The sequence below is a fragment of the Simochromis diagramma genome, unplaced genomic scaffold, assembly GCF_900408965.1.
Source record: "Simochromis diagramma unplaced genomic scaffold, fSimDia1.1 OVJJ01000822.1, whole genome shotgun sequence".
Taxonomy (NCBI): domain Eukaryota; kingdom Metazoa; phylum Chordata; class Actinopteri; order Cichliformes; family Cichlidae; genus Simochromis; species Simochromis diagramma.
The window spans coordinates 3,276,056-3,299,660 of NW_024387520.1; the positions used below are offsets into that span (position 1 = coordinate 3,276,056).

The window sequence follows — 23,605 nt, forward strand, 5'->3', positions numbered from 1 at the left end:
ATGAAAAGAAAAACGCTATCAAAAGGATTTCTTTGGCATTACAAAATGTTCGAAATCTCGCGATGGATTTATTTTTTATTTTTGTAAAACTGTAATTCGTTTGTTTTTTCTGTGTGTGTGTGTGTGCCTGTCTATATGGGTATTCACTAATGTTATTACATTTCCATTCGAAAAAAGTGATTCTTTCAGGTAAGCTATACGGACCTGTACTGCCTGCAGAAAAATGCATGAACAGTCAGGAAAATTTCTTCCTTTTTTGCGTTTTGATAACAAAACAAACCAATAATTGTTACAATAAAGTTAAGCTATATTTTGGGGGTCAGTCATTGCGAAATAACTGTTATAAGAAAAGCTGAAAAAAATAAAGACTGTCATGGATTTTATAGAATAAGCTGTCCACTCTCTCTTTGATTCACACTTCTGAGTTGTTTTGGTTTTTTCCCACTTTTTTTATTGAAGAAAAAGCGAGTAGGACAGGAGTAGGCCTAAACCTTTACCTTGTTTCTTGTCGTGTGGGAGCATACGACTGTGATTTCATTGTTTAGGATCTATGTGCTCTCATGTTTAAATGTAGTTTGATTTACTACTCAGAAAGACGATGCAACTGTAATTGTGAGGCCAACTGTTAAAAAAACTGTTTAAAATATTAAATAAATGTTGTTGCTGTTGCTTTTTTACAATTATTATTTATTTGTCATTATAAATATAAAAATGCATCTATTGAAAAAAATGTGGATGACAAATTATCTGCGAGTGAAGTTGCTATGGCACCATGTCCCTTCTTCATTTCCTCATGGAAGCTCTTTGTGTTGATATGTTTTTTGAGTCTGCATGGTATGAAAGCAATCGCTGTATGGGATGCATGTAGAAACAAGTCAAACACAATGAAATCACACCAAGTCACATCAGGATAACTAAGAAAGCCAGTAACTTTACTGAAATCTCTGCAAAATACAAATAGCCTTTCCCTCCTGCAGAGGAGACTTTTATTTCATCCCCATACGTTTTCACTACATACAGCTGAATCAAGTCCCTTGAGTTACAGAGATGTGATTTTAATTTAATACCATCTTAGTCTCAAGTGGCGACAAAGGCCAGCTTATGCCGCTGAAAGCCGCTCCTGCATTCCAAAAAACCTTAGTTACAAACGTCCGCCCCCATCATCAGGTTTATACAAGCTACATTGATACTACAGACTGACTTTTTAAGTATTTTAACATATTACTCTTTTTTTTTTTAATTTCAGCTTTTGAGTACAACTTAAATAAACCACAAACACAGAGGAGCAACAAAGAATCCCGTAGCATGTGAATGTTGGGACCTTAAGCAATTGTTATTACACATGGCTGTACAGGTGAATGGTCTCCCCTTTGCACGTTAAGTGACTTATCAAAAAATCAGCTGAGGTACTGCTTGGGTCAATTTTGAGGTACCAACATTTAGTCTGATATAGTAATGACAAAGAACAACTGATCAACAGATGAAGAAAAAAATTGGCTTCAAATTGAACAAATGTAGAAAGAAGAAGAAGAAAAAACAACATCAAAGATATAAAGACAAGCTTTCTCCATGTCTTTGGTTAAAAATACTGTCAAAACTATAGCACTCTAATTAACTGTCAGGACATGTTGGCATTATTTTATTCAGCGAGCAAGCAGTGTGTAATGTTGATTGATGAAGTGAAAAACAAGTACAGCTTTCACACGGGCCTGAATGATTCCGAGTTAAGTAACAAATTGTAAATAGAAAATGCGTTTTTCCTTTCCTTTTTGTTTTTTTTTCCCCCATGTAACCTTTTTCGATACGCTGCACAGGGAGACAAATGAACAAGAAAGCAGGTAAATTAATACGATTCCTATGGACAATGCAGTTTGATGGCTAAAGCTACAATAACTAACTGAAAGTGAAATGTGAAAACAGTTGTGAATTTAAGCAGAATCTTTTATTATCTTGTTTCAATGCTTGCAAAACCAAAAGAACAAAAAAAAAAAAAACCCATATATGAATGTGAAAATAAAAGCTGACTTTACAACACAGAAATGCCACTGGCTTTGGTTTCTCCACACTTATGCTGCCTGAAACATCATGTTTATTTTTTTCCCAACCTTTTTTTTTTCTATTGAAGTTTAAAAAAAAAAAGAAGAAGAAAAACACTGTTATAGAGGCTCTGCCCCATTTGACTACACAGACTGTATACAGTAACAACCTAGTGATCCTGCATGAAATATGCACATAGAAATATCATAACACTTAAGTGACAGCAGATACGGGTGTGGGAGGCGGAGAGATATGTGGCTAGTTTCATTGTTTAAAAAAGAGAAAATCAAAGCTATTCATCAAGAATAAACAATTGTGCTTCTCCCATACCAGCATGATCAGTTTGTTCTTTTTTGTGTCTTACGCTGAACTGTCTGTGACAGTGTGGTAAAGGATGTGGAACCCTGTTTTCGAGACTGGAGCGACACAGAATTAAATTAGGTTTGAAAACAAGAGTACTTAATCACGATGCATAAATCGCATTACGTTAATGCGATTCAAAGGAAGATTTTACAGTTTGCGTCTGAGCGACATCTCCAACACAAGGTAGACTGGGTCGAAAATTGAAGGTGGTATTCAAAATCGATGAGGTCAAATCTATGTTTTATGACTACGATTATTAAATTATAATAATTTGGACTCCTAACGAAATATCCGGATGCATAAAAATGTATTCGGAGACTCCGGCTTTGTCATATTTCCTCATCAGTGTGACAATCGTGTACGTTACGTGTCAACATTTATTTCTGTGTGGTCTCCAGATTCAGCCTCGTGACATTTTCCACTAGAAATGAGGTTTTTCAGCATTCAGGCTTCAACCCTGGCAATGCTTTCCAGCTGGTTTTTAAGGTTAGTCTAAACACCCCGCCCAAACAGCCCTGTTCAGAGTTAAAATGAAACAAACCAGACAACATGTGCAACAGCACATAGAAACTTCACTAAGAAACCAACAAAAAAAATCATTATTATATATATTTATATATTAGAAAGCTATACACAAGCATGTTAATTTCACAGATTTTTTTTTAAAAGATTCTTAATATTACCATTATTATATATAATAAGAAATACACGTTTAAAAACAAACCTCTACAAAGATTAAACAGTTCAGCAAAGCATTGGATCTCAGTCTGTTTTTCATGGCTTGGGGCTTGAAGCCCTGTCATTTCCCCTCTGGGTGAACTATCCATCTCTTATTGGCAAAGCTATCAAAAAACACATTCTGGCTTATAGAAACTACAAAAAGCCACAAAAATGCTTTGCATTTTATTCCTTTCATATGAAAATATAAGCAAGTGTATTGTACAACTGTTTTTTTCTCTTTTTTTTGTTTATCAATACTGAATAGTTAATACTAGATCCAGAGATTTTCTTGATTACGCCGACATAGCTCTTAGATCAAAGAGTGGTCCTCACTCCGTTCTTTAAGGGGAGCACGAAAACGATCAAGGGTTCCACACATCTAGCATCGGGTTTTCTCGTTTACCTGTACAATCCTTCAAATGTTGCATAATAGCTTTTTCATTTAGTGAGTAAATAAATCTTGTAATGTCTGGCGACTTTTGACCCCAGGCCCTTTTACCCCTTTGACCCGCTATTTACATAAATACGTTGAACCTGCAACATGACATCATCTAATGTTAACACACATTTTTGCAAGGTAAAACTGCAGAGAAGGTCTATAGCAATGAAACTGATACTGTACACATGTATTGTTTGTCCAACTCAAGTGCTAAGGTGTTTTCACTGGACACAATCACGCTCATCTTGTTTTTTTTGTTGTTTTTTTGTTGTTTTTTTTGTCTCTATTCACTGATATAGCACTGGGGCAAATTGTAAGTACGTTTTATGAAACAGAGTACCTGACCTTTTTTTTTTGTATTTGTTGATATGCACATCTGTAGACACGTGTTACACGCGTTAAGATATATGCATACATGATTCTTTTTTTTTTCCACAATACAATTTATGCATAGTTCCCCAACAAAAATACCCCCAGATCCCATCCCAAACAACAACTACCCTCCCAAGCCCCCATTACAACACCCAACTGCTTTATATAATGTCAATATGTATAACACGCACACACACGCACACTCAGCAAAATCAAAACAAGGAACAAAAAATAAGGAAAAGAAATTACAAACAGATTTTTGGAAAGGGTTGTCCCTTTGCTTTCCTTCAATAAAGAGAAAAAAGGAGAGAGGCCATGGGGTTGGGCGGTGAGTGACTCATGAGATCGAGTGCGAGGAGGAAGAGGAGGGAGCTGACTGTGGGGCATCGTAATGCTGCATTGTCGGGAGCGCGGGGCAACTTGGGGCACTGCAGAGGAGTGGACAGTGCAATCATGTCGCCCATCCTTCTGACAGGCGTACCCGTTTGATGGAGGGGCTCTCACGCTCATCCAGGGCGGGCCGGGCCAGTCCCAGAGGTGAGTGGAACTCATTCCTGTGCTCATCGCGGTCGCTGCCCTCATGGGAGCTGCTACAACTGCTCAGGCTATCAACAGGGGAGCGTCCCGAGTCCTGGCGGGACGAGGGGTTCTGGGGAGGTGGCACCCCGCCACCGTAGCCCCCCGGTGTGCTGCTGGTGCGATCTCTAGGAGGAGAAACAGGTTCGGACTTGATGTGGAGGCTTTGAGCAGAGGGCAGGGACAGATTTGAACCCTGACATAAGTGAGAGCTAGAACAATTTCTGTTGGAAGGAAAGGAAACGCAAAGGGGTTACAGAGTTACAGAGCAAGAAACAAAGTGATTTTAAAAGTCAGCTCGTAACACGCACACATACACACATGCCGGCATGCATACATACACACTCGTGAAAAAAAAAAAGTGAGGTGTCACTTGTGTTCGATATTGCAAGTGAAGATTGAGAACAGTAAAGTAGATTTATGAGTGTGGCATTTCAAAAAATAAAAAATCTCTGGGAGTAATTCATGTGTTACTTCATGCACTTCCCAACAACACCTCAGAGTAAGCTCTGTGCACTCACCCTAGCTGGCCCAGCGCTGAATGCTGCATGTTCTGAAGGTGTTGCTGTTGCCACCCACTCATTGAACCAAGGTGTAGAGAGCTGCCACTGTTGAAGCCAGACAGGGAGGACAGGTCTGTGCTATTCAGGGAGTACTCTGTGTGCAAACACATATGAAAAAGAAGAGGAAGATTCACATTATAGTTTGTTCAATGAAGTGAAAAAAAGACAAAGTTGGAGCTCTGGTAAATCCTGCTGTGACATGAACGTGTTCAAGTCACTGGGTGGGACAATATCACCCTCTGCTGTTAGATTGCTGTATAACACCCATTTGCACACAGAAAAGAAAAGCTTGGTATACACAATATAGAGTTTTAAAATAAATTTGGATTTGATGGGTCATTTTGCGTGTAATGCAAAATTATACAAACTGCACAAAATAACTCTATGTTTACAGACACACTGGGCAACGTACCGGTACCATAAGAAGTAGAAATGGCAGATGGGTAACCGCCCATGCCTTGTCCTGGTAGAGTAGGAGTTGCTACTGATACCACTGGGGTGGCCAGTGACTGAGCAGACTGAGAGTTGTTTATTCTCTGGTTCTGTGGCAGAGGAAGAGAAGACAGAGAGAAAAAAGGGGAAGATGGGAGAGGCTTGAGAACATGAAATCTACTTCCAGAGAAAACAAACAAAAAAAGTAATAAACCGAGAAAGTTTTTTTTTACTTTCTTTCATTTCTTTCTTTCACTCAACAGATGCTGAAAGAATGAATGTGATGCCAACTTCTGGAGAAATTAATCACTTGACATGCGGCAAGGCTGAACCTTGCCAACCCTATCATTTACCACCCTTTTTCCGAGGGCCTACTGTCGCTATAGTAACACCGCCGGTTTCCACGGCAACGCGGGGTAGCAAAGGCAAAGGAAAGGCACTTTAGTGAGGCAGAGGGGAGGGTTTGTCAGAAAATCATGGAGGTTTGATGCAACATGAAAGTGTACTCTTTTGTTGCCTTTCATTTCTACACTCTGAGCAGTCCTGTGAGTTGCACATGTGCAACACACAATTCTCCATGCAGGTGAAAAAATATGAGGAAGAAAGGGAGGAATGGATACACACACGCACACACACACACACGCACACACACAAATAAAAAGGCCAGGTTGCTTTTACTCTGGCACACCACTGGATGGCACCATGTGCCCTCAAAAAACATCGCACGAGGCGACACTGAGGCCTTCAGCAGAGTCAGCAGCAATAAAGGTGAAAGTTTCTCTGCAGTCAGGATGGGTTTTCTTGCAGTAATAAGCCCTTTAGTCAAAGCAAAACTGGATTCAAATTAAGAGGTTAGTATCAGGGGACTGCATCGCTCTAGGATCATTATGCTTCTTTGAGGTTTTTTTTTTTTTTTACTGGAAAACTCGACAGCTTCAGAATGTTTCGACTGTTTCAGGGTTGTTCTTTTTTTTTTTTTAATCTCTGATTTTGAGTTGCAGTCTGACTTACCAATAGCAGATCGACATCCTCAGACTGATGGCATTGAAAGGGGAGGGTAATACATTCAAATTAGTGAGTGTAGGTGAGCACACACAAGTGGTGGTGGCTAGGCGTGGATCTAGGGATGGAGCTGCATTGGAATTGAGCCAACGGAAGCAGAGCTAATGTGAAAAGAGGATGCTAACAGCTATTGTAACTCTACTAACGTAACACACTCATTTATAGGAGGGAAGAAAAAGAAATAAGGGGGACCTTTGGAAGAAGCATCAGCATACGCAAACAGACACAGCAGAAGTGATACACCGTAACTGCCAGAATATCAGCCTTGGGCCAAAAGTACATTTTAAAGAAAGGCTTTGGTTTAACAAGCTGCCAAGACTAATCAGAGAAACGTGTACCTTAAGTCACACTTATCACAAGCATAACCTCATCAACCCAAGTCTGATACGATAGGATGAAAGCAGCAGAGAGGACATGAAAGGAAATAAACAATAACAGCCAAACCTGACAGGATACCCCCCCACCCCCCACCCCTAGAAAGGTAGCAGGATATGCAGGAGGGAAAGTGGATGAGGAAAGGAAGCAGGTTGAGAGAGGGATGCAACCGCTACTCACAATGGACGGCATGTTGTTCTTGGCACCAGGGGGGATGAGCACACGTAGGTCAGGTTTGCGGTTGTTCATGCCCAGGTTCATGGGTGGGGGAGACTTAGTCTGCATGTTCTTGTTCATGCCACCTGGAGAAACCAGCAGACCAGGCGAGTTGCGGTGGTTCCCATATCCATTTCCTAAGAGAGAGCACAGGAAAAAGGCAGAGAAACATTTACTACACCAGTGTTCTCCTTTGGTATTTCTAGGAAGGCGCACTTACATGTTATTAAACCTGTGTCAAAAGTTTAATGAATCTCAAAACTCCTGCTGTCCGTGACGGTGTGACCTAATTATGAACTACAGGAATCCATTTTCACCTTGTACTCCCTTTCAGTGTTTCTGCCTCATCTTCACTTCCTGTGGTAGGAAATTTATTAGCGCACCGTCCTGAAGAGAAGACTTGTAAATGGTGCTTCATGGAAGCGGTGCACACTGCTGGCGGAGCAGATGTGCAGTTTTCGTCTTCATTACCAGTTTTTAGTGCCCACACGACAGCACCTCACCCTAAAACTCTGCTACCGTCACTGAAGGCTATATTGTTCCCGTTTCAGCCAGGGAATCTTGCCGAAACATCTAATTTTGGGTAGCGAGACCACAGAGGGATTGGGTAAATCGTAGTTAAACACAGTTCTGAGGCTCTTCTAGACAAAAGTCGTGCCTTTCTCTTGTCACTAGACCTGGATTCCTCTAAGCATGGAAGGTCAAGCATACAGCACCAGTTTCTCCCTCAAAAAAAAGGAAAAAAAGAAGAAAGGTAGTCCTAGCAACATCATTAAAAAATTGAAAGTGGAGACTTATTGCAAGCAACATGGTCTTTGTTTCTAACCCAATCCCACAGACTGCTTTTTCCCCCTTCCATTCCTTCCCTCTTCCTAGGGGTAGAACACAGGGCACTGTGTGGACGTTCCCACTTGAAAGACGGGCAGGAATTATACGTTAGACATAAATGAATTTCCTAATCATATACTCCAGGGGAAAATGAGTCACAGATGTCTTCCTGGGCAATTTCCCCTGCTGATCTTTGTTTAATTTGAGAGCGAGGTTTTTGTTGTTTTGAAATGAAAAGTCTCAAAAGCTCAATTTGAACAATCTGAAGAGTAAACGACCGCTAGCAGCGAGAGAAAATGAGGCCGCCTGACAGAAAACGAGAAAAATAGTGTTGTGTTACTGTTGCCGCTGATGTGTGTGCCGACGCGTGATGCCTGATATTAGCGCAGACTTTGTGTGTCACTGTATGTTTTGCTCTATGCAATGTTTCACGCTATAGGCGCCGTATGACTTGAGGCTCTGTGAGAAACGTTGCTTCTGCACGAGCCACGCGTATATGGATGCACATGTGTGTTTTGTATTGGACCCTCTTAGTTCCAATGTCAGTCTCACATTAGCAAAGAGGCAGCTGCCTCTTCAGTTTTCCCGCTCTCTCATTCTCATGGCTGGCCCTTTGTGAGATCGAGTGGGTGCATGTGGAGACAGATGAATGAGATCTCACACACACATAACACACACCCTCCCAGCACACATACACATACTTTAGTAAATAACCCAGCAGGAAGTACATCACTGTTTCTGTACAGATGAATCAAAAAGACAGTGAGCAATGGAGAGACATTAATACACACTTTGGTCAAGATGACACGGACTTCATCTTGGTGACAGTCACTCAGACATCTGTGTATTGCTACCCTGTGGAGATGGCTGCAGTCCAGTCAATTATATGCTGGATGACTTTAATCATGAGTGGCACAGGCCAGTCCTTTAGCACTTCAAAAGTAGAATCACAAGCCAATTAAGCTAATGAAGCGAGAACTGTGACTCAAATCGTTCTATTCTGCAGCGTGATCAACCTGATTTTAGGGCGCACGCATTCAAAAGAGACAGATGATAACCAGAGTTCATTTCCACTCTCCTCCTCTATTACTATTTTGCGCAGTCAAAGTGCGGCGCAGGCTGGCGTCAACTGTTTAGAGGAAGTACCAAAATTAAACACGGCCCAGCAGGGAGTCTTTTTGGCTGTTGCGTTAAACTCGATGTAGGGAGAACAATATCTGATCTCAGATTCAGATAAATAAGGTTTTTTTTTTGCTATTGCTGAGTTGTGTGTGTGTGTGTGTGTGTGTGGTTGGGGGGGATAGCTAAGGTCAGAGCTGAATGATTACAATCTGGCTCCATGGTTAGCTAGGGTACTTCGAGATACATGTGACAGACAAGACTCCCCCCCATCCATCCCCCTATCAGAGTGTTCTCTCTGTGTTTTTCCATCTTACACACACACAAAGCGCACACACAAAGGAGAGGTGTGGTTAAACTCATGTAGATTTTACTGTTACTGAACAAATTTCTGATGTCCTGTTGTGGTCTAACAGGCGCGCTCCATTCTATTCCCCATACACACACTCTTCCGTTGCGGTTTGGCCAAACGCGCATTCAACCCTGAATTCTCCAACTGAACAAAGGTGTCACACTTGTTCAGTTGGTGTAGGATGCTGCCAAAACTGAAGCAGACACTCATCAGCTTGACCTTTTGTCAGTTGCTATATGTGAGCGCGTGTGTGTGTGTTCCCTTTTTATTAAAAAAACTTGAACGAATGCGATCAGAGATGTCCTCGAGATGTACCTTCTATGCAACTCATTTAAAGGAGGAATCGAGGCACGAGCGGAGTGAGAGGTGAGAGGAGATTCTTGTTAATTCCTCACTGTGCTTTGGTGAGAAGCGTGTGGACAGATGACACTTGCTTAATTGCGCGCATTCAGGTGGAAAGGTTTTCACAAGCCGAGGCCTCCATCCGGACTTCTTTCCTGAGTGCTCTTTTTTTCTTTCAACTCACGTTCTGTCTCTCATCATGCAAATTTCATTCATTTCATTTCATTTTCATTTCATTTATTTGTTCATTTTCAGGCACAACAAATACCTATATTGAACATAAAATGCACAAAACAAAATTGACAGATCAAAACATATGCTTAGATGTAGGCATGAAAACTTTCCATAGGAAAGCTACGATGACTCAGCCCTTCAGTAACATGTCCTATTTACACTGGACTAGAATCACCAGGGGAACTTTTGTGATTTGAATATACCCCCCACATCTGGGTTTCATGTGGCTGATTTGCAGATCTGTTTCAGTTGAATATACAGGCATAATCCACTGGATTATGTACAGATATGACTCAACGCAGCATATCTTTGTGCACTGAGAGAAACAGCCGAGGTATTTCTTTTATTTCTTTCATAGAAGCACAAAAGAAGTTGTGTGTTTCTGTGTGTCTTAAGGCTCCTCTTATGTTACTTAGGGCACATGACTGATGACACATACACGGGGCAGATGGCCACTCGTACAATCATCTTATCAAAACTTACACTGGGGAGAAGAGGAGTGTTAAAACAGTCCTCGAGGTGCCACAGTGGCTGTGCCACTTCATACTGATGATTTTAGAGGAACATCATTAAAATGGCTGACCGAGTTCGCAGAACACTTCCATCTGTGTTCCCCCCTCTGTTTCTCCTTTGCACACATGCTTCCACCATTGGTGGATATTCATCACTGTGCCCCCCCCCCACACTCCACCCCAGATGAGATTTAAGAGAGCACTGAATGGAATCTTTCAGCTCCCACATGACTCTCTCTCCACGTTGTGTTTTTCGCCGCTGCTGAGCGACGCGCAGCGCTCACAGAGTGCCTCTGTTCCTTCAGCGCAGTGACACAAAGGCTACTTTTGAAGGATGCACTGCAAAACGCAGTCAATGGAACACACGCCACAACAAATGGGCCTGTTGTGCGCGCGTATGTGTTTGTGTGTGCGATGACTGTCCAGACAGAGAAACCAGGCACTGACCCCTTGTGATAGAGCCTTGGGGGCCAGACAAGGCTGCCCAGCTGTGACCCACTGACGCCCCCAATTCTCTCTTTTTTACACTCTGCACCGTACGCTGAAGTCGTAAAAATTCAACCCTTTAAAAGGGAGTCTCTTTGTTATAAACGCGGGCCTCACATGTCCTCGGGGACAAACCCATGTACAAACAGAAGTTAACACATAAGATGTTTTACACGTGTTTCCCAAATGTGTGTTGCTGAGCTACCGGCAGGATCATTATCCCACCGTGAGACTCTCTAAACACTGAATTAATTTGGTTCTAGACAGAAATCCGAGAGGTGACAGAAACAACAAGACAAATTTGTATGTGTACATTAAAGAATCTAGCAATATCTCTGTTATATCTGCTGCCTCAGGATATAATGCCATTTTACTTCTCTTCCCCCCACTTGCTCTACCATTTTATAGATGAACACAGGCAGGATGTGTCACAGCCCAGGCACTGAGCAAACATTCCCAGATGAACTCCACGACCACTAACTTCAACACATCATGGACAAAATCTCCACTTGGGTTTGGGTTAGTGTTAGTCATGCATTTTATGGCCCCAAGTGGGTGAGTGGGTGCCATGTATGTGTGTGAGTGGGTGTATGTGTGTGTGCATGTTAGCAGACATCTGTGTGTGAGAAGAGGAGGGCTTTCTTACCAGCACTGGTGCCTGCGCCAGTGGTAAGGTCGGCACCCATGAGGCCACCTGTAAGATGAAATAGAGAGCGCAGCAAAACGAGAGAAACCCATTAGAGGATAGACACCCACACTGGCTCCACTGCACCTTCTGTCTCTCGCTCGGTTTAATCACAATGTGCTGTGTGTGTGTGTGTGTGTGCGCGCGTGTCAGGCCGTCATATGTGCACTGACACCAGAAGCGGCGCAGCTTCCCACTCCAACTTGAACACGCTTAGCAACTGGACACTACGAGCGGATGCATTAAGCTGCCGTCCAAGAAAAATGACACATTATTATTTTTAAGGCATAAGAGGTGGATGAGTGGGAGGGTCCAGAGCGTGTGCGGTTTGGCATGGATGCTGCAAGCGCCAAAACTCATATTTAGTTTGCGCTGGCATTTCTAGCATCCAGTTGTAATGACAGGGTGAGGGTGTGGGCAGCAGCCTTCAGACCAAAGGGACAAAAAAAGGACTTTGGACAACAATAACAAACCAACAGGCCCAATTTGCTTATGTCACCAGCAACTCGGTGCCTATATATAAGGCCAGACGTCCTGTGTGTACAACAGAACACTAAATCAGCAGGCCTGTGGCTTGGGATTTTATATTGCATTAAATCATCAGCTCACTTTGAACAGAATACTGAGCAGGCAATATGTGAATACATGTGGGAGGGGACGACTTAGGATTCATTAACTGCCTTTAGGTGGAAAATTGTGGGTAGCTGTCATAAAATAAATTGCACATTTCTATGTGCGCCTCTATTAACATGACAGACAGGTACACACAGTTGAGAAGATAGACAGATGGGATAACAGCATGTACATGGGTGCATGAGTGCGTGCGAGACCCGACCTGTATTACCTGCACTGGGGGGTCTGTGTGTAACTCCAGGAGACATGCTGTTTCTCTGTAGGCCGTGGTGTGCCAGTGGCAACAGATTGTGGTTGCCTAGGGATCCACCGGGATGGCTGTAAATGAGATTGTTCTGGTTGCTAACAGGAATGGACACGGGCATGTCGTAGTTCGATGGGGGCACGGCCTGCTGAGACGATAGAGAGACATAAACATGGGTGTGATTAGACTAAAGATTGCAATGATTCTGATGCTTGAATTGTTATAAAACAAGGTTTTCGAAGTATGAGACAAACAGAAAGAAAGAGAGAGGAAAAAAGCATGACAGGTCAGAAATAGTCCAGGAACACAAAGAAACTTAAAGAGTGAAGTTCAATAGGACTAATGGACAGATGAACTGAACTCCTTACAGCAAAGAATAAAAATCCAAGATAGCAGAGTTCGGCAAAAGCAGCATTGCATGAAAGACAAAGAGAAAACTCCTTTCAGAGTTACTCAAATTGCCTCAGTGATAATATAAATGGACTGGCGGTACTTTTTCATTTCAGTGTGATCGAGTTACTTTGGAGGCTACTAATGTCTTTACACAGGAGTCAAGTGCTGGCCCTGACATCTTGTAACATTTGCCATTGTAAAGTCAAAAGGCTGACCAAAGGAAATATTATGCTGAAGTCATTACAGTCATACATAAAAAAATGGAAGGCTGTGGTTCACAGGGAACAAAGCCAATCGTTTTCCACTGTCCCAGTCCTTAAGATAATTCAGTCTATCTTCACCTCACTAACAAGCCTGCAGAATATCTTGCAAAAGTAAAACGGCACAAGAGAACACAATGGGGGATCACTTATTTTCAGATCATATGGAGCTTATGTAAAGTGTTTTAAGTGACGCACTCAGATCAGTCAATAGTCTCACCAGGAACATGAAAAGCCTCCGGCATCTAGTTTGTCATTTTTATTGTGTCACTTGGCATAAGGGTTTAACCTTGGGAGTGCCCTGGAAGTGGTTGATCCTGCATTGTTAGTTTTAGGAAGTAGAAAATAGCACCCTAAATTACTGCCATGTGTCTCAGAGCCATGGAGGGAGTGCATCAGGGAGATCATCAGCCTGGCTCATGTGGAAGTGGGCGATGTGCCTCAGCTTCTTTAATTTTCTCCCCTCTGCTAATGTTCTGTTAGCAGGCCAAATATTATTTCAATGTACAAAGATGATTACTCTAACCATATTTCATTATGGGCCTCTCCACGTTTCGCTTTAACTGCGACTTTGCACGGGAGTGGCTAGCCAAAACCTATATATGCTATTTTTTTTGAGGGTCTGTCTCTGGTTCTGTTTTTTTTATTCCCACCCACCCTATTACTTCTTCCATCTCTGACTCTTTGGTGGACTTTTTTGACCTAATTGGTCCCGGTGAACTATTATTTAAAAATGTGTGAGCTGTCGTCGTACATGCACATTTCTGCATGTGTACACACACACACACACACTCTACTGCTGGGTGTAAGGGCCCCGTTTCTGAGCTGTCCTTTAACTGGTGCCATCCTTCCTGTTTTCACTCATCTTCCTCCTTTGCCTCTCCCCGCAGTCCCCTCAACAGTCCCCTGCAATCCAGAGGCCCAGTGCTTGGCAGCCACTCTGACCACACACTGAACTGCCACTTGTTGTTTGCAGAACCCCACCCCACCCCCTCCATCTCCCCCACCACCACTCAACCCCACCCATTCTCCGATCCCAAACACACCCCACCTCACCCCGACGCACCACCCCAGCTCACCAACCACTGCCTCGCTTCTAACCACATCTCCTCCTACTCCATGCGGCTCAGACACTACTCTTCTTCTCTGAGTGATTTACCATGGAATTATCTCTTTGCTCCGTATGGCCGAAGCGCTAACCATTCTATAATGTGCTCTCTGAATGAGTGGCAAGCTCAGTTTACATAGAAAGAAGGCCTCAATTTTGTAGTTCCTGGCAACTAGCTATAGGTTAAAGTCTTCTGTAAAGTTGAGACTACATAAAATAAATCCAGCAGATAACACATCTAGGCATATACAAAGCTACAAAGGCGTTTGCCTGAGGAGAGATAAGCAAGTTTTTTGAGTTAGGAAGACGTGCTTATTAAGAGTGTTCGAATGCCTGCAGCTGTTTCACTGCCAACACTGTCTGTCCCTGTTGTTGCAGGTCACAGACCACTGGGTTTTGGTGCAGGAAAAGGAAAAGCGCATGCAGACCACACCTCTCCTGAGAGCCAGGCAAGGCATTATGGGTAGAGCGGGTTCAAGGTGGGAACCGGGTGAGGTTAAAATTTGTCATAAAAGAAACTATGCTGTTAAATCAGCAAACGTGCCTACTAGTTATGGTTGCAGACATGTCAAATTAAAGGACCATTCCTCTACTGTAAACAGGAAAATTCAAAGATCTGTAATTTTGCAGAGTGCAATTTTACCCCGATCTTACTCTCACTCTCACTTTGTGTAATTAGTCTGCTTCCAAACAATGGTGGTTAGCTGGGTTAGCGCAACAGTTACTTGCCAGTCAGCATTTTGTCAGCCTGCTGAGTATAACCCAGTACTTACAGGTATCTTATGAGTTTTAATCATGTGATCAAACTCTTCGTTAATCTGTTTGTATTTCTCCTCAGTGTGCGGGGTGAGGATGAGCGCAGACTCGAGCTCCGGGCTCTCGCCACCTTTGTTCTCCTTCTTGCTCAATGCCTGCCAGGTCCCACAACCACAGAGAAGGATGGAGGGGAGACACACACATGAAGGGACGGAGAGATGGACGGTAGGAACAGATGACGATGACAGGGATGAAGCAACAGAAAGCATGTGGGGGGAGGGAGAGAGAGGAAAGAAAAGGTGAGAAGAAGGCTCTGGGTTTAACAAGAAGTACTTACACACAGTCTCTGTCTGCTGATCATCAGATCAATGTCCTCGTTTATTTTCCTGTACTTGTCCTCAGACTCGGGGCTGTGGCCAACCGAGTCATCTGCGTCGGGATCTGGGCTGTCACAGCCGTTTAGGCCCTTCTTTCTCAATGTCTGCAAACAGAGCAGTTGCACAACATAGTTGAAGGGCTTTGGGGTAGGGAAGAGAAACCCAGGTGAACAGCTTCGGAGGGACATAATGGTAATGAAGTGTGAGGAGGTTCATTTTCGAATGCAAGTCTGATTAAAGGACATCTTGAAAAAAAAGAAACACTTTGGAAAAGTTCTTAAACTGATGTGGTTTTATATCAAATTAAAAAACAAAGAACAAATCTGGCTTACTGCGTAGGGTAATGAGATCTTTGCTACAAATTATCTTAATTTTTATAAAAGCTTTAACAAAAAAAAAAAAAAAAACGCTCACGGTATGAACTCTAACAAGATGGTATGGGGTGAGGACACACGGCCTATTTTTATGAACAAGTAAACATGCAGCTAAACACAGAAAAAAAAGGCACAAATGATTCAATCACATTCAATAACAAGACATAACAGAATGACAAATCAAGGGGGGACCTTAAACCCTCATAATTGCACAGAAAAGGGAACAGTCATAAAAGTAAAACATATTTTACAACCATAATTATCAGCGGGCCGTGAAATAGAATTAAAATACAGCTGAGGTGCACAAGTTTACGAGTGTGGTGTATGTGCTATTAAATGTGGCAGTTTCTGTTCTGGCCACCTGATGGCCACCTGCCCCCATTAGAGTGGACAGAAAATAGCACGCTGAAAGAAGAAGGGGAAAAAAGCGCACGCACACTCTCCACTCGATCACCACTCCCTCTCACTGGAGGAGAGAGACAGACAAAGAGAGCATTGGAATAAATAAGAAAACGAGAGGTGGTGGTGGTTGGCGCGGGGGGGGGGGCTGTATCTGTAGCTGTCTCTGTCCTTTTTTAGATATTGTTGACAACCTTAACAACAGGGATAAGTTTCAGAGCGCATTACTGTGTGTGATAGCACGAGGGTATGTTTGCTTGAGCAAGTGGGCATGTAACGATAGGTGCTGTGTTCATTTGCCTCGCAAAAGTGAGAGAGACAAAGACCGAGCGGCAGAGAAGAAAAGTACAGTAGCTGACAGTTAGAGAGATCTCATCAAAGACACCACCTCCTCCTCCTCCTCCTTCTCCTCTCCACCACATGCCCCCCCCTTACTCCCCCTTGCCTCTCTCCTCCTGGCTTTAATAAAGGGAGATTAGTCTACGGGAGGAATATCACGGGCCTGCTCCTGTCTGTGCAGTCATCGCTTCACACTGCGCTCTCCTACTTTCATCTGAAGCTCCATATCAGACAGACGTAATTAAATTTACTTTAGCACACCTTGTATTTGATGCTGATCAAGTGTGTGAGAGTGTGCGCTTCTCTGTATATGTTGTATAGTGTGTGTGTGTGTGTGTGTGTGTGGGTGGGGAAAGAGGGGAATGAGTCTGTGTGTGTGTGTGCATGTGTGGGTGTGTGAGAGTGGGTGTTAGTCAAGAAAAAAGAAAGAGCGACTGAGCAGGAGAAAGGAGGAAGATAGATGCTAAGATAAGTTAATCTCGGTGAACTTCTTCCTCTCATTTGTTTGTCTCTGTCAGTACTCACTCACAGAAGAGATACGAGTGCTAGCTACTCCATCACAACCAGCAGCAGAAGTGACAAGGAGCGATCTGCCTGCTTAGAAAACAAATAAAAATCCAGTCATCTCTCATGTCAGCACAACAAAGGCCTGTTTTGAGTGTGGTTTTAGTGAACTTAGAGGGCTTCTTTTGTGTGTTGTGTGATAACTGTTTGATTCCTGAGGCGTCTCGTGGCGAGGCAGCTACTGTAAGTGTGTCAACATTTGCTGGCTCTCCTTTTTCTCTCTCTGAATCCTCACTTGGCCCCTGGAGTGGAAATCTGGAATTCTGAATTTGAAAGCATCTCTCACATCTTTGACAGTCTTCAGGAAATCACACCAAACAAATCACGCTAGGCGATGCAGGAGATCTGACTTCCAATAGACCTACAGTGAATCAGGCACTCTTGCTCTATCTGAGGAGGATGAGTCAAGAGAACAAAAGGGGCACAGAGGTTTAGCATGCTGTCTTTTTTGGCAAAGGCGTGAGATGTAAAACTTTGCTATTTCTTTTGCGTAGTTTCAATCTGGCCTTGGCGATGTATCATATCGAACTGACAAGAGCTGAACCACTGGCCTTTTTCCGCTCACATGAGAATGCATGCAAGGAAAAAAAAAACAACAAACAAAAAAAAAGAAAGAAGAAAAAACAAAACAACTTTTCTTCCTACTTGCATAGATTTCCACCTACTGCCACCAGCACATGAGTCCATGAGAGAGTTACTTCCATTCTTGGAAGAATAGCCGTGGAGCATTGCTGGGAGAGGAGAACGGGGGCCGAGTTAAAGGTGACACCCATATGGGGTGATTGAGCTGGCGGTGTAGCAGTAGTTGGGCAATAGTTGCTCTGTGTGTTTATGGAGGTGCATTTAGCCAGGGTGTGAGTATTGCATGACTGACCCAGGCTTAGCTTTCCAGCAGGCCTCGGTTTATTTAGGGTGCAGTACAAAGATGTTATGCCATTCATCTCAGTTATGCCCACCTGTTTAAAGGCATCACACCTGTTGCCAAAGGCCTAGCATACAACCCAGCAACCAATCAGAACTGCTGAAGAGCTCATGTAGCCTTAGAAGGACTTCTCCCTCTTCAGCCTTCCACCTCACCATCCTGCTGCCCTACTTTCAAGCCATCCTATGTGTTTTACCCTCCTCTAATAGCCCATTGCTTTATCTGCTCCTTGAATATGCCACTGAGTGCTGCTCCAAACTTTCAGTCTGTTATACAGTAACATCACCATTATATAAGGCACATCCAAGACTTATATTTCAAAATAATGGGGAGAATAATGATCAGTGAAAAAAAAGGTTGCTGTTGTAATATTGAGAGAAACAGGAGTACAGGAATGAAGACTTGGCATGAAAAGGGAGTCTTTGGGGAATACGGTAATAGGATGAGGATTAAACAAAAACACTTTGGTGCAGTTCACTTGTGGCAATAATTTTATGCACAAAGAATTCCCCCACATTCTCATGCCTAAATTAAAATTATTCAATATTCTAAGTAACTTCATTTTCTTTCTGTATTCTTAAAAAAGAAGCTAATCTTTTGGCTGCTGGCATAAATGAGCATTATTTAAGTTTATAGGGTTTTTATTACCCCGGTTTGCGATGACTGACATTTTTTTCACATTAAATATTACCCTCTGCTGCCGTGTTGTGAATCACAAGAAAAAAATGGCCAAACGGGGACACCAGATTATGAGGAGAAAGTGTGAGAGGAAGGAGGTTAGAAGACAGCAAAACGCTACGGCGATGTAAAGAGTCACGCAGAATGCTATAGAGAGTTCGTGCTGTAAACATGAGAAAGAGGAAGGTGGGATATAAAGTATGGCGAGGAGCAAAGACAGCAAAAAAGCTGTGTCTTCTTGCTTGGCTCTGTGTTTCTCTCTCTGGCCCCTTTGGAGGCTTGCTCCTAATTAAACTCCTTCTTCATGATGCTCCCTCATGACTTGACTCACAGGGCCTGTGTGAGGCAGGCACAGCATAGACAAGGTGTCCTACATACTTGAGACGCCCGTCTCATTGGTACCCTTCAGTTTTTACACCCTCAGCTAAGCTAGCCTAGACTGGGGCTGGTGTAAGAGGAACGGCAGGACGCCGCTGTAAAAACCTAACGGAGGTAACCCGAGCTGAGACCGAGGCCGGCTTGAGCTACAAAGAAACTGATTCACATTCTAACACGCTTGCCGTTCCCTAATGTTTTAATTGCAGGAAAACGCTTGCTCTATATTCACTTCATAGGTTGGGGGTGTGAGCGATAACTTCATTTAGCTCCTGAGAAAAACAGCGGAGAGTATTTGGGTGTGAATCCCGGGTGGCCCCAGGGAGTCTGCTAGGGACAGCTGACGCCTGCCCAGAGCTCCTGCCATACCAGGATCCGTCTGCTCGGCATTCTGCCACCCTGCTCACCCTCTCTATCCCTCAATCCGTCTTTCTGCCCCCATATTTCTGTCTCAGTCTGTTGCTCAGTCTGTCTCTGTCTCACCACCTCTGCGCTAGTCCCCTAATTTTCTGCAAAACCACCACATCTCGACAGAAGCTCAGTCAAACACTGTTGACTTGACGGGTACATCTTTATTTCTGATAGACTCTGGGCAGTTGAGGATTTGTGTTTGGAAAGAGCTCCATTGTTGACCATTTTCCCTCTGTAGTTATGCTGGCAGTGGCTGAAGGCTACGACACATTCAATATTGTGTTTATAGCTATTGGCGACGGTCAGGCCAGCGAATGTTCCTCAGTGTCTTCAACCCAATAACAGGGAGCATCGGCGCAAAGGCGCTCCACCAAACAGCCAGTGTATTACAGGCCATTTATATCTCTGTCAACACTGTGTGATCTTCATCGCACATGCACTACGGTAAACTAAACCCAGAAAGAAAATAATATATAATAGCGGGAATGTTTCCCACCATAAATGGACCCAGTTTATGGGGTTTGTGGCATATTTCAGCAGTGGGTGGGAAACAAGTCTGTGATAGACAAGTGCAACATAAAAACATCAGTAACAGCGCCACTTATGGTTAATCATGATTGCTGTGCTGTTAAACTAAAATAAAACGGCACTCAAATGAAATCTTTTGTCTAGAAAGCTCCGAGCTTGCCATGTTGCAGTATTAAAAATGGCTTTACTTTATTCCAGCTATCAAACATTCTCAGTAAGCAGACTGTATATATCGTACTTTACAAAGTGTGAGGAGTCAATGTAGGCTGGGGTGTGTATCTAGTTTAGAAAACCATCTCTTGTCACATTGGTGAGAAGCAAAGGGGTTTTGTGTCCATAGGGGTGCACAGACAAATAGAAACATTGTCTTTCTTATCAAAAATAAGATGGAGGTAGTCATGAAGTGGACCTACTGTGGATTAAGACCTCCCAGCGCCAATTCACAATAAGCACCAGCAGGGTGGTCTTCCTGGCGGCAGGGAAGAGGTAATAGCATGTCTGAGATGTGATCTTATTCTTCTTATTTTGTTTCTTCTTCTAAGTTTTTTCCTCTTTCTTTCGTTTTTTTTTTTCTTCTTTTTTTGGGTTCGTTTGGCTCAATCTAACTTGCTCCCATTTTTGTCTTTCTTCCTCGCTCGCTGTCTCTCTCGCTCGCCCGTCCTTTCTGTCTGCCTTTCAGAGTGGAGGGAACATCAGAGGGATCAGGCTGGCTTAGTTTATTGGAAGCAGATGGCAGACCAAAGGCAAGAGGGCCACAGTTTCATGAAGCGTGGTTTGAACATGCCAGGACCATGTCGAGGGGCATGCCCATGGATGATGGCTACATGGAGTGTGTATGTGTGTGAGCGATTTGGGGGAGATGGTTTATTTTGTAGGTTACCAATCTGAGGAATAGGACCTCTAATCCCTAATGTCCCATCTAATGTCCCCGCCTGCTTCTTTTTTTAAGTCATTATCTCTGTATCCTTATTCACTGTTTAAGAAACTATCGCATCATTGGCCTTTCAGTGCTTTAGCACCTTTGATGCCCCTTACCCCCGCTGCCCCGCTGCACTGTAATAAGTAACCAGACATTGGCACCTGGGATCCATCATCCCTGGTGGTAAATTCTGTAATAACACCGCCTAAACATGTGATTATTAGCTTTCTAGAGACTACAGAGTTTGCTCAACATTACAAAAGGGAGTGAGATATATAGCAACAAACAGAGAGAAAGTGTTAAGGCAAGTGAGAGAGGCAGAAAAGAAGACAGAGGGAAAGGGCACTGTGTGCAACAAGGTTCCTCCACATTTCTCCAAACGGTGCCACTTTGATGGTGCATGTGCTAAAATCACTATTAAGAAGAGCCCACTGCAGACGAGAGCCCACTCACAGACACACAATCTTAGCTAGCCAGTACACATCAGAATACCAGATGGTGCAGTGTTTCCCATATGGAAGAGACACACACTAAGCACATGTCAGAATCCAACACTGTTTGTTACAGCAGCATCCCGGCCCTGGGAACAAAGTGGTCATTCAGACTTGTCACCACACTGTATAATTAGCCAGATAGACATAATGAGACACAATGCCAGCTCAGTGAAACTGGATAAAGAGGGCACTTATGTCTGCGCCCTTAACCTAGCCATCTTTCATCCCCATCTACACTGCAGTTGAATAACGCTTCTCTATTCAAATGAGAGAAATGAGTGCGGGTCTATATGTATTTCTGGTGCAATGTAGAAATCGATTCGCAATGGTTAAATTGTGTGTTTTCCACGCGTAATTTAGCTTTGCATACTTTGTACAGTGAAACTGCACGTGGCCTGTTTATGCCACAGTCATCATGTGACTGTACTACACCATGAATCATATCAAAAATGAACATACTTTTAAATTAGCATCAGGTAACAAACCTCAAGCCTCCTTCGCCCAACCTCTTTTTCATTTCTTGAAACTCCACCTAACCCCCAACCCTTTAGCAACAACAACAACAACAAAAAAAAACACACAACCACTACAAATCGTCACTTATCGTCTTTTGTCTCTCTGTTTCTTATCGCGTGGTGCCAAAGCAGGAAAAGGGAGCCGGGGGGAGGCCTTCAGTAACAATGACCAGCCGGCTGACCTCTATACAGTGACCTTGAGTTTCCACACCCTGCCCAAAGCAGTAACCATGGTGGGGGTGGAGGAGGTAGGGCCAAGAGGAAGCTCTAGGCAGGGAAGGGAATGCCATATGTAAAAATAGATCTTTATTCTGAATTTTCCACAAATAGTTTCAAAGAACAAGGCATCATTTCATCCTAATGGCTGGCGTGAATTGTTTTGGGCTGTGTGTAGTGGAAAAGTCTTGCCTTTTGGCAGCGTGGCCTCAGAAGTGGCCTGCCTTTTTCACTGCTCCTCACCACGGGGACCACATATTGGCACATTTCAAACAGTCTATTTTTAAAAACCTTTTGTTGTTGTGTGAGTACTTCAGACTTCCGTTTCAGTATTGACCTTAAAAAAACACCTCTGACAGCGATCTAAGAGGTATAGTTTCTTGCCTTAGCTTTTGCTTTTCTGGTCAGCGGGCATGTGATGTGGAATAAAGTGCCACGCCTGTGGATCACATATGCTGTATTATCTGAAATCTTGTTCTTAACCACTTTTTCAAAAAAGGGGTGGGTGGGCATGAATTTGTTCTCTTTGTGCCTTGATGCAGGGTGGAAGCCACAGACATATGGGTTCTCCGGGCTGATCAATTGTATGTAAAGCAGATCTGCTGATCAAAACGTACTCAGATCGGCCCAAACATATGATAGCAATTCAGAGAAATTAATTTCCTTTTTCTGTAATGGAAAAGTTTTTGAAAAGCAGACAGGAAGGCTCTGTTTGGTGGAATGAGGCGGGGGATCAACAAGAGAATTGCACTAAAAAGCAAAACAAAAAACAGACTATTTCATTCAAAGGACCAAATGTTTGTAGGCAGCTCAGGGTCTCACACCAGTGGTCGCCGAGGGCAACTCTTCATAACTGATCAACAAGAACAGAGAGAGAGAGAGAAACTGGATGAATATCCTGACACTTTGCTTACTCACTCCTCTGTTTCAGAAACAACCCCCACCCAGCCTTGTTTAAAACACAAGGGTGGGGGGGGGGGACAGAGACAGAGACAGAGACAGTCTTATTCTTCTATTCTTTCACAGCAAGAACCGCCAGCTAGACGTCTATATTTAGTTTCACCGTAGACTATTTTTAGAAAGCAACTACTTTTTGAGGAATTTATTAAGAAATGGGTATTTTAAAGAAAATGGTGGGTTGTTTTTAGGCTGTTGCTTTAAGTGGTGAGCTCGATACATTTTAGAGGAGTGGAGTAACTGAAAGTACGTACATTTAATGATCAATATTTTTTTTTGTATCTCAAGCTTTGGGTTGAAAAAACATCTTGTGTAACTGAATGAATAAAGAGGCAATGTGTTTTGTTGATTTCAAAGGAGGCCAGAGACATCTGGCAACAGGCTATTACACTAGTCCAGTATTCTTGTAAATTAATAGATGAATTGTTGC

General features: G+C 43.1%; 1 protein-coding gene across 14 annotated transcripts in view; it reads right to left on the bottom strand.

The window, feature by feature from the left end:
• Nucleotides 1–900: 900 nt before the first annotated feature.
• mef2cb (myocyte enhancer factor 2cb) overlaps nucleotides 901–23,605 on the bottom strand; it is a 69,273-nt gene continuing 46,568 nt past the window's right edge. For 3 of the 14 annotated variants that reach the window (XM_040019689.1, XM_040019688.1, XM_040019690.1), the window contains 8 exons: nucleotides 15,445–15,588; nucleotides 15,125–15,262; nucleotides 12,558–12,738; nucleotides 11,675–11,722; nucleotides 7,120–7,292; nucleotides 5,483–5,612; nucleotides 5,029–5,164; nucleotides 901–4,731 (listed from right to left, as the gene is read on the bottom strand). In XM_040019689.1, coding sequence (XP_039875623.1) covers nucleotides 4,383–4,731; nucleotides 5,029–5,164; nucleotides 5,483–5,612; nucleotides 7,120–7,292; nucleotides 11,675–11,722; nucleotides 12,558–12,738; nucleotides 15,125–15,262; nucleotides 15,445–15,588 — 1,299 coding nt within the window. In that variant the 3' untranslated portion in view covers nucleotides 901–4,382. Of the gene's footprint in view, nucleotides 4,732–5,024; nucleotides 5,165–5,482; nucleotides 5,613–7,119; nucleotides 7,293–11,674; nucleotides 11,723–12,557; nucleotides 12,739–15,124; nucleotides 15,263–15,444; nucleotides 15,589–23,605 lie in introns of those variants that run through there. The other 11 variants (XM_040019694.1, XM_040019691.1, XM_040019700.1 and 8 more) reach the window with 11 other exon arrangements.